Raw genomic sequence first — 13,829 nt, 5'->3', positions numbered from 1 at the left:
AGAATAACAGATAAGTTTATAGGACTGAAGGATTGAGATGCTCTTATATAAGAACCAAGCTGGGTGCCTGGGTGGCTCAGTTGGTTAAGCGACTGCCTTCAGCTCAGGTCATGATCCTGGAGTCCTGGGATCGAGTCCCACATTGGGCTCCCTGCTTGGCAGGGAGTCTGCTTCTCCCTCTGACCCTCTTCCCTCTCGTGCTATCTCTCATCTCTCATTCTCTCTCTCAAATAAATAAATAAAATCTTTAAAAAAAAAAAAAACCAAGCTTCCATTCCAGAATCTGTCACTCTGGCTTACTATATCATCCTAGGTTCATTTTGTGGTATAGAAATGAGAGATAAGACCAGAGAGGTACTCCATTCTTTAAACAAAGCTGCATTAAATTGACTGTCTTCCTATCTCCCTACCTACAGTAGGATCAGCACAGGCAACAGCAGAGATTTTCTGTGTCTCTCCTCCCAGTACTAGCTGACAAGGCCTTTTGAAATTCAAAGAGCTGGTTAAAAGCCATCCTGAGTAGAAGTCTGAAGAAGAGGAGGATCTCAAACCCCTGAAGTAGAATAATCCGGACAAGTATTAGGACTCTACAACATAAGACTCAAAAGGCCACTGGAAAGTCATGGGATATTCATCTTGTAATAATCTCTATTAGACTGAAGCATAATAAGCTCAATCATCTGAATATATGACTTCCCTTTAAAATTTTTCAATTTTAAAGCAATAGAAACTGATCACCCAGTGCCAAAAAGTTATTTTAAAGGCCCTATCTTGAAATACTCAAACAGCACAAATAACTATTAGCAGCTCCACACTAAATCTACTTAAAGACCCCCTAAATGCTTAAGATTCCAGAATTATTTTGAGTTACTCTTGGTTTTTTAACTGCTAAGTAGATGGTGAAGGGCTGGTGGTCCAGAAGGCCTGCTCCATAGCCCTTAACTAAAAAATTCTTACATAAGATAATTTAGGCAAACTAAGAACCTGCTTCTGACTGACAGAATTTTACTGGCAGAAAGAAAAGAACCTCTGAGAAGACCCACTTTCTTTGCCACACAGGCATTTCAACATTATTCAGACAGTGAGAGAAGAATCCAGTCTCCCCAGCTTCTGTCTGCAGAGAACTAAAGATTGTCCAGTAGACAGCTGTTAGTCCTGAGTCAACCCCAAGGCACTATGTGAAAGGTATTGCTTCCCCTGAAATAATTCACATAGAAATTAATACACTCCAGACGGAATAAACATTTCAGATCAGTTTGTGACTACTGACCTGTCTCCTGTTTACACCATCAGAAAAGCCAATACAATAGCTGTTTTTCCGGAAGCCTTTTTCTGGCAGTCACAACAGGAAGAGGCCTATGAAGAACCCCAGGGAGCAGTCCTCTCCATTAGGCACTTAAGGTTTATCACAGGAAAAACCCCAATGTTTCAGTCTTTGGCATCTCCCACTCCATCTGCATTGATGGCAAACATAGCTTCAGCTTCAGGAAGACAGGGAGAGTCGTAGATTTTGCAGATTCTGGTTTCTCCTCTTCCTTTCCTCAGATACAGTCTGACCCAAAACAAAACAAAACCACCAGACCAAAGTTATAATTTAAAAATATTTTTCTTATTTATGGTAGATCTAGTTCTTTTTTTTCAGACCTATATACTTCCTAGGACTTTGGGGAATTTTTCTGTATTCCTTAGGGGTATTTCCAACCTGGAGGAATCCGCTCCTACCCTGCCCCCCACCTTAGTACATTTTCCACATTGAAACAGTTTTTTAAAAATGAGAGAGAGGCATATCCTTCATATTCAGTCTTGCAAATTTGAGGGCTATTAATTCCTTTATAAAATGAAAGCAAATATATACACTAATATTAGAGCATGACAATTATGTTTAGCAAATGTGTCTAATTATACAACAGTAGCTTTAACTGGATTTAAATGGAAATGTTGTATTTTCATGTCTACATCAGTTAATATGACATTCCAAGACGAAGTCGCCTATCCCATCACTTTACCTGGTTGTTGAAGCATGAGCAATGATATTTCCTCCAATAGGTTTTTTAGGATCTGCAGCAAACATGGCTGCTCCATCCACTTGGGCTACTACCTGGTTGGTGATTACCACTGCTACACCAAACTGATGGAGAAAGGATAAATGTCATTTTTTTAATGTCCAAAGGACCTTACTGCTGCCACCCCTTTCCCCACAAAGTAATGAATGATTAATATTATCTTCGTATCTGTGAAACCAGGCCCTGATGTTCTGGCCTCCCAGCAAGGCCCCTGAAAATTAGGTAGGCATTCTCTGTCCTGATCCCACAACTTACCTCATCAGCAAGTCGCAGAAGCATCCGCAGAAACCTGGCCAAGTGCATCTGCCTGGCTGAAAGCTCCCCTCGACCCGAATAGTCCGTTCTGTAGAGGGCAGTGGCACTGTCTACAATTAGCAGTGCGTACCTACAGTGAACAAGGACTCTATGAAGCCAATTTTGAGCCTGGGTCAAATTCTCCCTTCCTCACTACCTTGAGCTGTCATCTTCAGTTATACTTGTACATAAATGTTTTATTAAAATATTTGTACAGCATTCGTGTCTGAGGCACTATATAATGTGTAAAGTTTCCAATAAGTTCAAATGGATTATGGCAGTAACTTGACCTGAACCACAATGCAACAGTGTCAGACTAAGAACTAAAACTTAAATCTCCCCATTTCTATTTCAAGTTACTATCAATTTGGCCAAATAGCCTATATAAGATTCAGTGTCTTCCACTGAGCACATACCTAGATTCTACCATCATGGCTGATGCTTGATAAAGGAGCTGGGTCTGGTGGTCTGTGTTGAACCCTCGAGCATATGCTACATTATCCAGGACATCACTGCCAGAGAGGCCATATCTGGAAGCGAATAGAGAACATTTTTAGATTGCAAAGAAAACTCAGGCAGACTGGAAATTAATCTCTAGCAAAGAGATTGCTTGATTAGGTAAGAAGTGTTAAGGCTAAAGAATATTAATTCCCTTTCTATTAGAAGTCCAGGCAAACTAGAAAGAGATGACAGCAGCAACTGATTTGGAGTAGATCTACTGAACAAGACTTCAGGATAAATCAAATTTAGTCTTTGAGGACTCCTGAGCCAAAACAAATTTCCAAATACCATGTTCCAAATGTTCTCCTGGAAAAACCAATGCAACATGACAGAATTGGAACTGAAACAAAAATAACGAATCACTCAAAGATCAGTTAAATTCATATAATTGTTATAGAGGAATAAAACCTTTTTTCTTTTTCTTTTTTTTTTTAAGAGAGGGAGAGAGAAGGTTTGAGGGGCAGAGGGAGAGAATCTTTAGCAGGCTCCATGCCCAGCCCAGAACCCAACTCCAGGCTCTATCTCATGACCCTGAGATTATGACCTGAGCTGAAATCAAGAGTCAGATGCTTAACCACATGAGCCACCCGGGCGCCCCTAGGAATAAAACCTTCTAAACAAGCACTCAAAACTTTAAGAAGTTCAAGAGAAACAAGTAGATTTCATTTCTCCTATTCTTCCTTGCTAATAACTAGTTACAGTTAAAACAAATTCTATGACATGTATCCAGTATGGTTAAAACTGATCCTTTAATTCATCTTATACCTCAATGATTTTTTTTCCTTTGCATTTAAAAAAGGCAAATAAGGGGAGCCTGGGTGGCTCAGTCAGTTAAGTGTTCAACTCTTGATTTCGGCTCAGGTCATATCTCAGGGTCGTGTGATGGAGCCCCACGTCAGGCTCACTGCTGGGCGTGAAGTCGGCTTGGGATTATTTCTCCCTCTGCCCCTCTAGTGGGCCCCCCCACCCCGTGCTCTCCCACTCTCACTCTCAAAAAAAAAAGGCAAATAAGGTATTTGCTATTTTTTTTTATTAACATATAATGTATTGTTTCAGGGGTACAGGTCTGTGATTCATCAGTCTTACACAATTCACAGCACTCACCATAGCACATACCCTCCCCAATGTCCATCACTCAACCACACCCCATCCCTCCCACCCCCCTCCACTCCAGCAACCCTCATTTTCTTTCTTGAGATTGAGTCTCATGTTTTGTCTCCCTCTTTGGTTTCGTCTTCTTTCATTTTTCCCTCCTTTCCCCTATGATTCTCTGCCTTGTTTCTCAAATTCCACTTATCAGTAAGATCATATAATTGTCTTTCTCCGATTGACTTATTTTGCTTAGCATAATAGCCTCTAGTTCCGTCCACGTTGTTGCAAATGGCAAGATTTCAATTTTTTGATGGCTGCATAATATTCCACCGTATATATATACCACATCTTCATTATCCATCTGTTGATGGACATCTAGGCTCTTTCCATAGTTTGGCTATTGTGGACATTGCTGCTATTAACATTGGGGTGCAGGTGTCCCTTTGGATCACTACATTTGTATCTTTGGGGTAAATACCCAGTAGTGCATGGGTCGTAGGGTAGCTCTATTTTCAACTTTTTGAGGAACCTCTACACTGTCTTCCAGAGTGGCTGCACCAGCTTGCATTCCCACCAACAGTGTAAGAGGGTTCCCCTTTCTCTGCATCCTCGCCAACATCTGTCGTTTCCTGACCTGTTAATTTTAGCCATTCTGACTGGTGTGAGGTAGTATCTCATTGACGTTTTGATTTATATTCCCCTGATGCTGAGTGATGTTGAGCACTTTTCCAAGTGTCTGTTGGCCATTTGGATGTCTTCTTTGCAGAAATGTCTGTTCATGTCTTCTGCCTTTTTCTGGACTGGATCATTTGTTCTTTGGGTGTTGAGTTTAGGAAGTTCTTTATAGATTTTGGATATAAATCTATATCTGGTAGATTTAGATATGTCATTTGCAAATATCTTCTCCCATTCTGTCAGTTGTCTTTTGGTTTTGTTGACTGTTTCTTTTGCTGTGCAAAAGCTTTTTATCTTGATGAAGTCCCAATAGTTCATTTTTGCCCTTGCTTCCCTTGCCTTTAGAGATGTTTCTAGGAAGAAGGTGCTGTGGCTGAGGTTGAAGAGGTTGCTGCCTGTGTTCTCCTCAAGGATTTTGATGGATTCCTGTCTCACATTTAGGTCTTACATCCATTTTGAGTTTATTTTTGTGTGTGGTGTAAGGAAATGGTCTAGTTTCATTCTTCTGCATGTGGCTGTCCAATTTTCCCAACACCATTTGTTGAAGAGACTGTCTTTTTTCCATTGGACCTTCTTTCCTGCTTTGTCGAAGATTAGTTGACCATAGAGTTGAGGGCCATTTCTGGGCTCTCTATTCTGTTCCATTGATCTGTGTGTCTGTTTTTGTGCCAGTACCATACTGTCTTGATGACAGCTTTGTAATAGAGCTTGAAGTCCGGAATTGTGATGCCGCTAGCTTTGCTTTTCTTTCTCAACATTCTTCTGGCTATTCCTGGTCTTTTCTGGTTCCATACAAATTTTAGGATTATTTGTTCCATTTCTTTGAAAAAAGGTGATGGTATTTTGATAGGGATTGCATTGAATGTGTAGATTGCTCTAGGTAGCACTGACATCTTTGCTACCCAGATTGCTCTAGGTAGCACTGACAATATTTGTTCTTCCAATCCATGAGCATGGAACGTTTTTCCATTTCTTTGTGTCTTCCTCAATTTCTTTCATGAGTATTTTATAGGTTTCTGAGTACAGATTCTTTGCCTCTTTGGTTAGATTTATTCCTAGGTATCTTATGGTTTTGGGTGTAATTGTAAATGATCGACTCCTTAATTTCTCTTCCTTCGGTTTTGTTGTTGGTATATAAAGGTATTTCCTATTTTTTAAAAATTATTTTTTCCACCTCTGTAATGGCTACCTAAGACATGAATGCTTAACACTTTGAGCATTCACAAGTAAGACAATTTTCATTCTCATTAAATATACCATAATGGGGCATTTTTTTTCTTAAAGATTTATTTTAGAGAGAGCAGGAGGAAGGGGCAAAGGCAGAGGGAGAGAGAATCTCAAGCAAATTCCATGCTGAGCACAGAGCCCCACATGGGGCTTGATCTCACGACTCTGAGATCATGAACTGAGCCAAAATCAAGAGTCAGATGCTCAACTGATGCACCACCCAGGCACCCCGGTATGTCCCCATTTCTTCAAAGGTATTTTGATTTTATCCATTTATTGAGGCACAACTATATGCCTGCATTTTTACAAAGCTTCTCTGCACTTCTCAAATAGATGTGATTTTCCTCTTCTGCACTTCCAGAAAACTTGGTTAAAGCCTCTTTATGGCATTTGTGAGAAGCTACCTTACCATTCTTTGACTAGACTACAAATTCCTTGAGGGAAAAGACTAAGCCTCTCTTACCTAGCACTTTTTTTATACCTAAATTCTGAATAAGTGATACTGAATAAAGCTTTTATCCACAACCCAAACAAAAAGACAATCATATCACTTTAATCCAAGTAGTATTTTCATATTAATGTTAACCTAAAATCATTATAGTCCAAAAGTACAACACCGACTCCCTTATGTTATAGTTTAAAAGAGAATCTGTTTAAGCAAAATCAAGGCATTCTTTGAGAATGCTAAGTTTCTATGTTTATGATTCTATCAGTCTTTTACAGAAGCAAGTCTATTCTATGTGGAGACTCTGATCTTTACAAAAGCATACACTACATTAAACCTATTTTGAGATTTAGCTTTAGTTAATGGCTTTAATAGTTTTCCTCTGGTTTTTCCTCCCAGAAAGAACAGAAAAATCAGGGTGCCTGGGTGGCTCAGTCATTGAGCATCTGCCTTCGGCTCAGGTCATGATCCCAGAGTCCTGGGATCGAGTCCCACATTGTGCTCCCTGCTCAGCGGGAAGCCTGCTTCTCCCTCTCCCACTCCCCCTGCTTGTGTTTCCTCTCTTGCTGTGTCTCTGTCAAATAAATAAAATAAAATCTTAAAAAGGAATAGAAAAAACAAATATATAAAATAATAAAATAATAATAAATATACATGACATACAATTGACCCTTTTAAGCTTTTTTAAAATGTATACTCCAGTGGAGTAAGTACATTCCTATGCTGTGCAACCATCACCACCATCCATGTCCACAACTTTTTATCATCCCAAACTGAAACTCTGTATCACTCAAAAAATAACCCCCAATTCTCCTCACTCCCTGCCCCTAGGGACCACTGTTCTACTTTGTCTTTATGAAATTGACTACTTCAGGTACTTCGTATAAGAGGAATCATTACCATCTTTGTCCTTTTGTAACTGGCTTATTTCACTTAGCATGTTTTTAAGATTCATCCATGTTGTAGCATGTGTGAGAATTTCCTTCAAGATTAATATTCCATTTTATATGACATTTTGTTTATCCATTCATCCAGTGATGAATAAGCCAGGTGTTTCCACCTTTGACTACTGTGACTAGTGCTATTATGAACACCAGTGTACAAGTATCTGGGTCCCTGTTTCAATTCTTTATATACTCAAAAGTGGAACTGCTGAATTATACTATAATTCTATGTTTAATTTTTTGAGGATTCACCACACTATTATCCATTTTTGTTAATTTTATGTATAGTGTAAGGGTCTAAATTTATCTTTTTGCATGTTGATATTCAACTTCATTAGCACCATTTATTGAAAAGACAACTATTGAAGAACCATTAAATTGCCTTGGCATCTTTGTCAAAAATCAAGTGACTATAAATGAAAGAGTTCACTTCTAAATTCTTAATTCTGTTCCACTGATCCACATGTCTGTCCCATTCTAGCACCACACTGTCTTATTGTTGCTTTACAGTAAGTTTTAAAATTAAGAAGACCAAGACCTACAATTTTGTTCTCTCCCACTACCCCAGAATGTTTTGGCTATTCTGGGTCCTACACATTTCCATATAAATTTTATAATCAGCTTGTTGATTTCTGCCCAAATGCTTCCTGAAATTACAGTAGGGATTGTGCTGAATTTCTAGATCAGTTTGAGGGAAAATTATAACTTTAATAAATTTGTGTCTTCCAATCCATGAATATGGACTGTTTCTCTATGTAGATCTTCAATTTCTTTCAGCAATGTTTTGTAGTCTTCTGTTAAATTTATTTCTATTTTGATTTTTGATCATTTTGACAGTGAATGGAATTCAGTGCTGTGAATGACAGAATTGTTTTCTTAATTTTTCAATTGTTCACTGCTTATATATGGAAACACAATGGATTTTTGCATAGTGACAATGTATCCTACAACCTTGCTCAACTTAGTTCTAGTAGTTTTGTGTATATGCAGATTCCTTAGGATTTTCTACATACAGGATCATTTCATCGGTGAATAAAGATAGTTCTACATCTTCCATTCCAATCTGGATGCCTTTGATTTTATTTTCTCACCTGATTGCATTGACTAGGACCTCTGGTACATTCAGTATATTCCACCTTCAATGGAATGTAAATGGTGAGAGTGGACATCTTATATTGTTTGCGATCTTAAGGAGAAAGCATTCAGACTTCCACCATTAGGTACAGTAGCTATATGTTTTTTGAAGTGAGACATAGTCCCCAGTCATTATGGTTAAATTGCTTATTTTGCTTTTCAATTAAGTCAGTTTTTGTTTCACATATTTTGGAGCCTATTATTAAGGTATGGATATGTTTGTAATTGTTCTATTTTCCCAATGAACTGACTTTTTAATTATAAAATGTTCCTCTTTATCTCTAGTAATGTATTTTCTTTTTGTCTTAAAGTCTATACTGTCTGATAGTAGAATAGCCAATTCTCTTATGGTTACTGTTTGGATGCAGTATCTTTTCCCATTATTTTTTCTTTCGACCTATTTGTGTCTCTCAATCTACAGTGTTTCTCTAGACAACAGCATATAGTTGGATATAGTTTTTTATCCAGTCTGACAATAACTCATAGATTTTAAAGAGTGCTTTTTTGGGGCACCTGGGTGGCCCAGTCATTAAGCGTCTGCCTTTGGCTCAGGTCATGATCCCAGAGTCCTGGGATCGAGCCCCGCATCGAGCTCCCTGCTCAGCGGGAAGCCTGCTTCTTCTTCTCCTACTTCCCCTGCTTGTGTTCCCTCTCTCGCTGTCTCTGTCAAATAAATACATAAAATCTTAAAAAAAAAAAAAAGTACTTTTTTTCTAAGGAAGGTCATTCTTCTGAACTACACATATAACTTTGGGATTCAGACCAGTAAGAGAAGAAACACTCTTCAGACATACGAACCCTGGCAATCACTACAGTGACAGGTGCAGCCAGATTTCTCTCATCTTAGGGGCGCTTGGGTGGCTCAGTCAGTTAAGCGTCTGCCTTCGGCTCAGGTCATGATCCTGGGGTCCTGGGATTGAGCTCTGTGTCTGGCTCCCTGCTCAGTGGGGAGCCTGCTTCTCCCTCTCTCTCTGTCCCCCCAGCTCTTGCTCTCTCAAATAAATAAAATATTAAAAAAAAAGATTTCTCTCATCTAATTCAGTAACCTACCTCTCAGCCACTGCTAGCAGCCGTTCTGGCCTAAAGGTACCCTCAGTGTCAATGTACATGGCCTTTCCTTCTCCTCCACCTCGGTCAATGGGAAGCTAGACAGAACAAAAAGAACAGTGTGGAAATTAACACTGTATTTCTGATGTAACTAATCAACTTCCCCACCCACCCCCAATAAAGCAAAGGGAAAAAACATTTTAAAGAGTCAATGAGAAGTAGAGAGGAGGAGGCATTCCCTTCTGATAGAAATACAGCTAGTAGTAGATATGAAACTCCTGGTGTTCCACAGCATACAAAGCCAGACTCTTGCCAGAGTTGGACTGCTTGGAAATACAGTCCAAAGTAGGTGATAAAATTCTATGACTGAATACCAACACAAGATCGAACAATTCTCTCAAGAGTACAAACCTTTGGAAACATCATTTACTACCCTAGCTTTAATAAGTTAGAGACCCTGATCCAATACCCAATTAATTTCGTCACATCCAGACCACACTTACACTTCACTTTATTAAGCAGTTTGCTTCTGCAGGTCCCTAAAGGGGCTTGGCAATGCCCTAGGAGCATTCTTCGTAAGTTTAAAGTATGACTGAGAGAGAAGAAAAAAGGTGTTTATTCCAATAGTATCTACAGATGTTAAAAATAAAAGGAGAAAAAGCAAAATAGAGTTAAAAAAAAAAAGAAAAGGGAGGAATGCCATCAATATTGTCTTATGAGCGACTTAGGGAATTCTTGGTTTTAGGTTACCCATCCTATGCCAGACACCTTTTGAGTTCTACAAATTTTACGTGAATGATGCTAAAGGGCAGTTTCCACCCTAGCAATCTACTTTGGAGCAATAATTCACCTTTAAATTCTGAGGAAAATCCTTTAGGACATTTCACAGTAAGGGCCAAGAAGCATCAGATTTTATTTCTTTTCCTATTTCTGAGAAAATATTTTTAAAAATCATGCAAGTACCATATCCTTGTATTAAAAATTCACACAATATAGAAATGAGTAAAAATTGAAAGCTCTTCATCACTCCCATCTTCCAGAAGTAATCTTCCAGATCATCATCACCTATGCATTTTTTCTTTTAAAGATTTATTTGACAGAGAGAGAGACAGCGAGAGAGGGAACACAAACAGGGGGAGTGGGAAGAGGAGAAGCAGGCTTCCCGCCAAGCAGGGAGCCCGATGCGGGGCTCGATCCCAGGACACCGAGATCATGACCTGAGCCGAAGGCAGTCGCCCAACCGAGCCACCCAGGCGCCCCTTGCATTTTCATACAACACTCTTCATATGTGGTTCTGCCATTACTATGTTGCCTTGAGAATATTAATCCCAGTTTCCTTTTCCTTAAAAGGTAGATAAAACCCACCTCATGGGATTGTTCTGAAGATTAAGTAACTCACAAAGTGTTAAGACAGTGCCTGACATACAGAAAGCACTTTGAGAACTGATGATATCCTCCACCTCTAAGGCACTCACCTTAGCTCAGTTACAGAGGCTTTGTTAATTCGGAAAAGGAAAAATGACTGTTATCATTTCAAAAGTTGGCAGATAAATCTTTTAAATCCTAAGAATCCATGGAAGGAGCAAAGGATATGTATACAACAAAAGAGGGTCTTGACAAAGGAAAGGTTTGAAATCACTGGCTAAGAGGACAGCAAATGCTTAGTTTTTTGGGGGAGGAGAAAATCTTGACACTCAAGGGGCTAAAAATTAAAGAATTAAGATGAATGAGGAGCCCCACTTCTCTCACTTTCTGTCATCTTTAGTGCTAGCAAGAGAGGAAGCTCTTTTCCAGCTACAAAGAACTCTGTGGGCAGAAGGGAGACCATAGTTGACTGGGTATGGGTAGGAAGACTGACAGAAAAGTGGAAAAGGTCCCAGTGTAGGGGATGGACCGCATACTCTGCACTCCAGCCCATTCTGTCTCCTCCATCTTGCCCTCCAGTGTCATTGCAGTCATCTTGTACTACTGGACTGGAACACCACCACCAAGTTAGCTATTTTTATAGTACCATAATTTAACTCTTCTTCCTATTTTACAGTGATGTAGGTTGTTTTGAACTCTCACCATTTTATAATGCTGTGGTGCAAATTCTTTGTACATTTATCCTTGACTATATGTGAATAGTTGTGTAAGCCACATTTTCTGTCAAAGGGTATATGCATTTAAAATTGGTATGTATGAAAAATTGTCTTCTCTGAATTTTAAAATTAGTCTAGTACTTTAAAGAAACATGGTCTGTTCATTTTTGTGATCTGTGGCTCTCAACTTTATGTAACTTCATTATTAGATAGAGATCTAATGTAATAGAGTTTCACTTCATTAAGTTAAGAAAATCTGAACAAATGAGAGCAGATAATGTTTATTAAGCCGTAATGTAACAGCCTCTCTATACCTCTAGTTCTAGCTCTTAGGCTGGTGAAATGTAATCCTTTCTGTAATTAATGAATTAGCATCCTTTTTCTTTTTTAAAAAAGATTTCATTTATTCATTTGAGAGAGAGAGCAAAAGAGGCAGAGAAAGCACAAGCAGGGGGAAAGGCAGAGGGAGAGGGAGAAACAGACTCCCCGCTGAGCTGGGAACCCAACATGGGGCTCAATCCCAGGACCTGGAGATCATGATCTGAGCCAAAGGCAGATGCTTAACCCTTTGAGACATCCAGGCGCCTCTTCTTTTTTTGGGGGGGGGTAAGGGTGGAGGGAGAGAGAGAATCTCAAGCAGGCTTCATGCACAGCGCAGGGCTTGATCTCATGACCCTGAAATCATGACCTGAGCCAAAATCAAGAGTCGGACACTTAACCTACTGAGCCACCCACTAATCTATTATTTCAATAAAACATGATCTTAGACATTAATTTACTGTGTCTGTTTCCAAATCCTCCTATGAATGAGACTATAAGTAAAAAAAGTTTTGGGGGGTGCCTGGGTGGCTCAGTTGGTTGAGCAACTGCCTTCGGCTCAGGTCATGATTCTGGAGTCCCGGGATTGAGTCCCACATCAGGCTCCCTGCTCAGCAGGGAGTCGGCTTCTCCCTCTGACCCTCTTCCCTTTCATGCTCTCTATCTCTCATTCTCTCTCTCTCAAATAAATAAATAAAATCTTTAAAAAATAAAAAAATAAAAAAAGTTTTGGAAGAGATACTTAATACAGAGGTAAAGCAGAAAATGGAGGAGTAGAGTCCTTGAGAAGGTGGTCAGAGGTAAACCAGATCACACTGATAGCATGGGGTTTTGAAAAGAAAAGACACTTTTTCCATTGTAGCCCAAGATAAGAAAAGATGGGTATAATTGTAGGTGGATTTATAAATTTGATGTGAAGAACAGGTTGGTCATTGGCTGAGTGAGGGTTCAACAGGAGCATGAAGGTTTGAGAAGAAAGAACAAAGCATGAGAACTGTCTTACTGAATGGGAAAAAGAATGCCTCAACAAATTTAGTAGGTCTGCTAAGCAGTATTGGATGTTAATCTGATGTCTGTCAGCTTGAATTTAAAGACAATCAGCTTTATGGTATGATTTTTCTCCAGTATGATCAGCTATTAAGGAATAGGCACTAAGAAGACAGTTCTCATGGGGAGCCTAGATAGCTCAGTTGGGTAAGCGTCTGCCTTTGGCTCAGGTCATGATCTCGGAGTCCTTGGATCCAGTCTGGCATCAGCCTCCCTGCTCAGCAGGGAGTCTGCTTCTCCCCCCAACCAAGTCATGCTCTCTTGCTCACTCTTGCTCTCTCTCAAAAAAAAAAAAAAAAAAAAAAAAAAAAGACAGTTCTCAGAGAAGCCTCTTAGAAGGGTTCATCTAAGACTTACATCTCTTTAGGTGGGGAATATATATCTGAAGAATGACTTTAATGGTGAAATCATAAAATCTAGATTACTGAAGAGGGCAGGTGAAAACAGGGGAGGCATAGTGGATGGTAAGAAAACATCTGAAACGATGAAATAATCTGAAAACAATGGCGTTAAAGTTTCTAGGACGTGGAATAATTCTGCAGTCTTAGGGATAAAGTGCCCTTAATGTCCATCCCAAAAGATGCTTGCAAATAGCAATCAACTAATTTTTGCTGATTTGGTTAGAGCCCAAAAGCTTACCTGGCATGTTACAGCCAGCGTATGACAGATTTGAGTCTTCCCAGTTCGGAATTCTCCAAACATCTCTGTGATGGACCCTGTTTCAATTCCTCCTAAAAGAGCAGTAAGAAACACCTCTTAGTAAAATACAAATGTTTAGAAACAATAATCATAGAAATGTCCTTGGAACTCATCAGAAAGATGTATACATAATTTGGAAATTCAATTTTCAACAAGAACAGCTTTTAAAATACTTTTTTATTTTGAAATAATTCTAGATTTACAGAAAATCACAAAGAAATGTATAGGGAGGTTCCATGAATTTTTTTTTTTTTTAAGATTT

At 39.2% G+C, this 13,829-nt stretch overlaps 1 protein-coding gene across 1 annotated transcript in view; it reads right to left on the bottom strand.

The window, feature by feature from the left end:
• Nucleotides 1-1,238: 1,238 nt before the first annotated feature.
• Nucleotides 1,239-13,829, bottom strand: part of RAD51 (RAD51 recombinase) — a 30,225-nt gene continuing 17,634 nt past the window's right edge. The window contains exons 5-10 of the mRNA XM_028119462.2: nucleotides 13,508-13,599; nucleotides 9,426-9,520; nucleotides 2,774-2,887; nucleotides 2,319-2,448; nucleotides 2,007-2,128; nucleotides 1,239-1,552 (exon numbers count right to left, since the gene is read on the bottom strand). Of these exons, the coding sequence (XP_027975263.1) occupies nucleotides 1,429-1,552; nucleotides 2,007-2,128; nucleotides 2,319-2,448; nucleotides 2,774-2,887; nucleotides 9,426-9,520; nucleotides 13,508-13,599 (677 nt within the window). The 3' untranslated portion in view covers nucleotides 1,239-1,428. The remainder of the gene's footprint in view (nucleotides 1,553-2,006; nucleotides 2,129-2,318; nucleotides 2,449-2,773; nucleotides 2,888-9,425; nucleotides 9,521-13,507; nucleotides 13,600-13,829) is intronic.

Source organism: Eumetopias jubatus, unplaced genomic scaffold, assembly GCF_037043125.1.
Source record: "Eumetopias jubatus isolate StellerSeaLion01/CBP00866 unplaced genomic scaffold, mEumJub1_p1.0 scaffold_7, whole genome shotgun sequence".
NCBI classification, from domain to species: domain Eukaryota; kingdom Metazoa; phylum Chordata; class Mammalia; order Carnivora; family Otariidae; genus Eumetopias; species Eumetopias jubatus.
The sequence above is the reverse complement of the archived record's forward strand: the minus strand, read 5'-3'. Positions and strand labels throughout refer to the sequence as shown.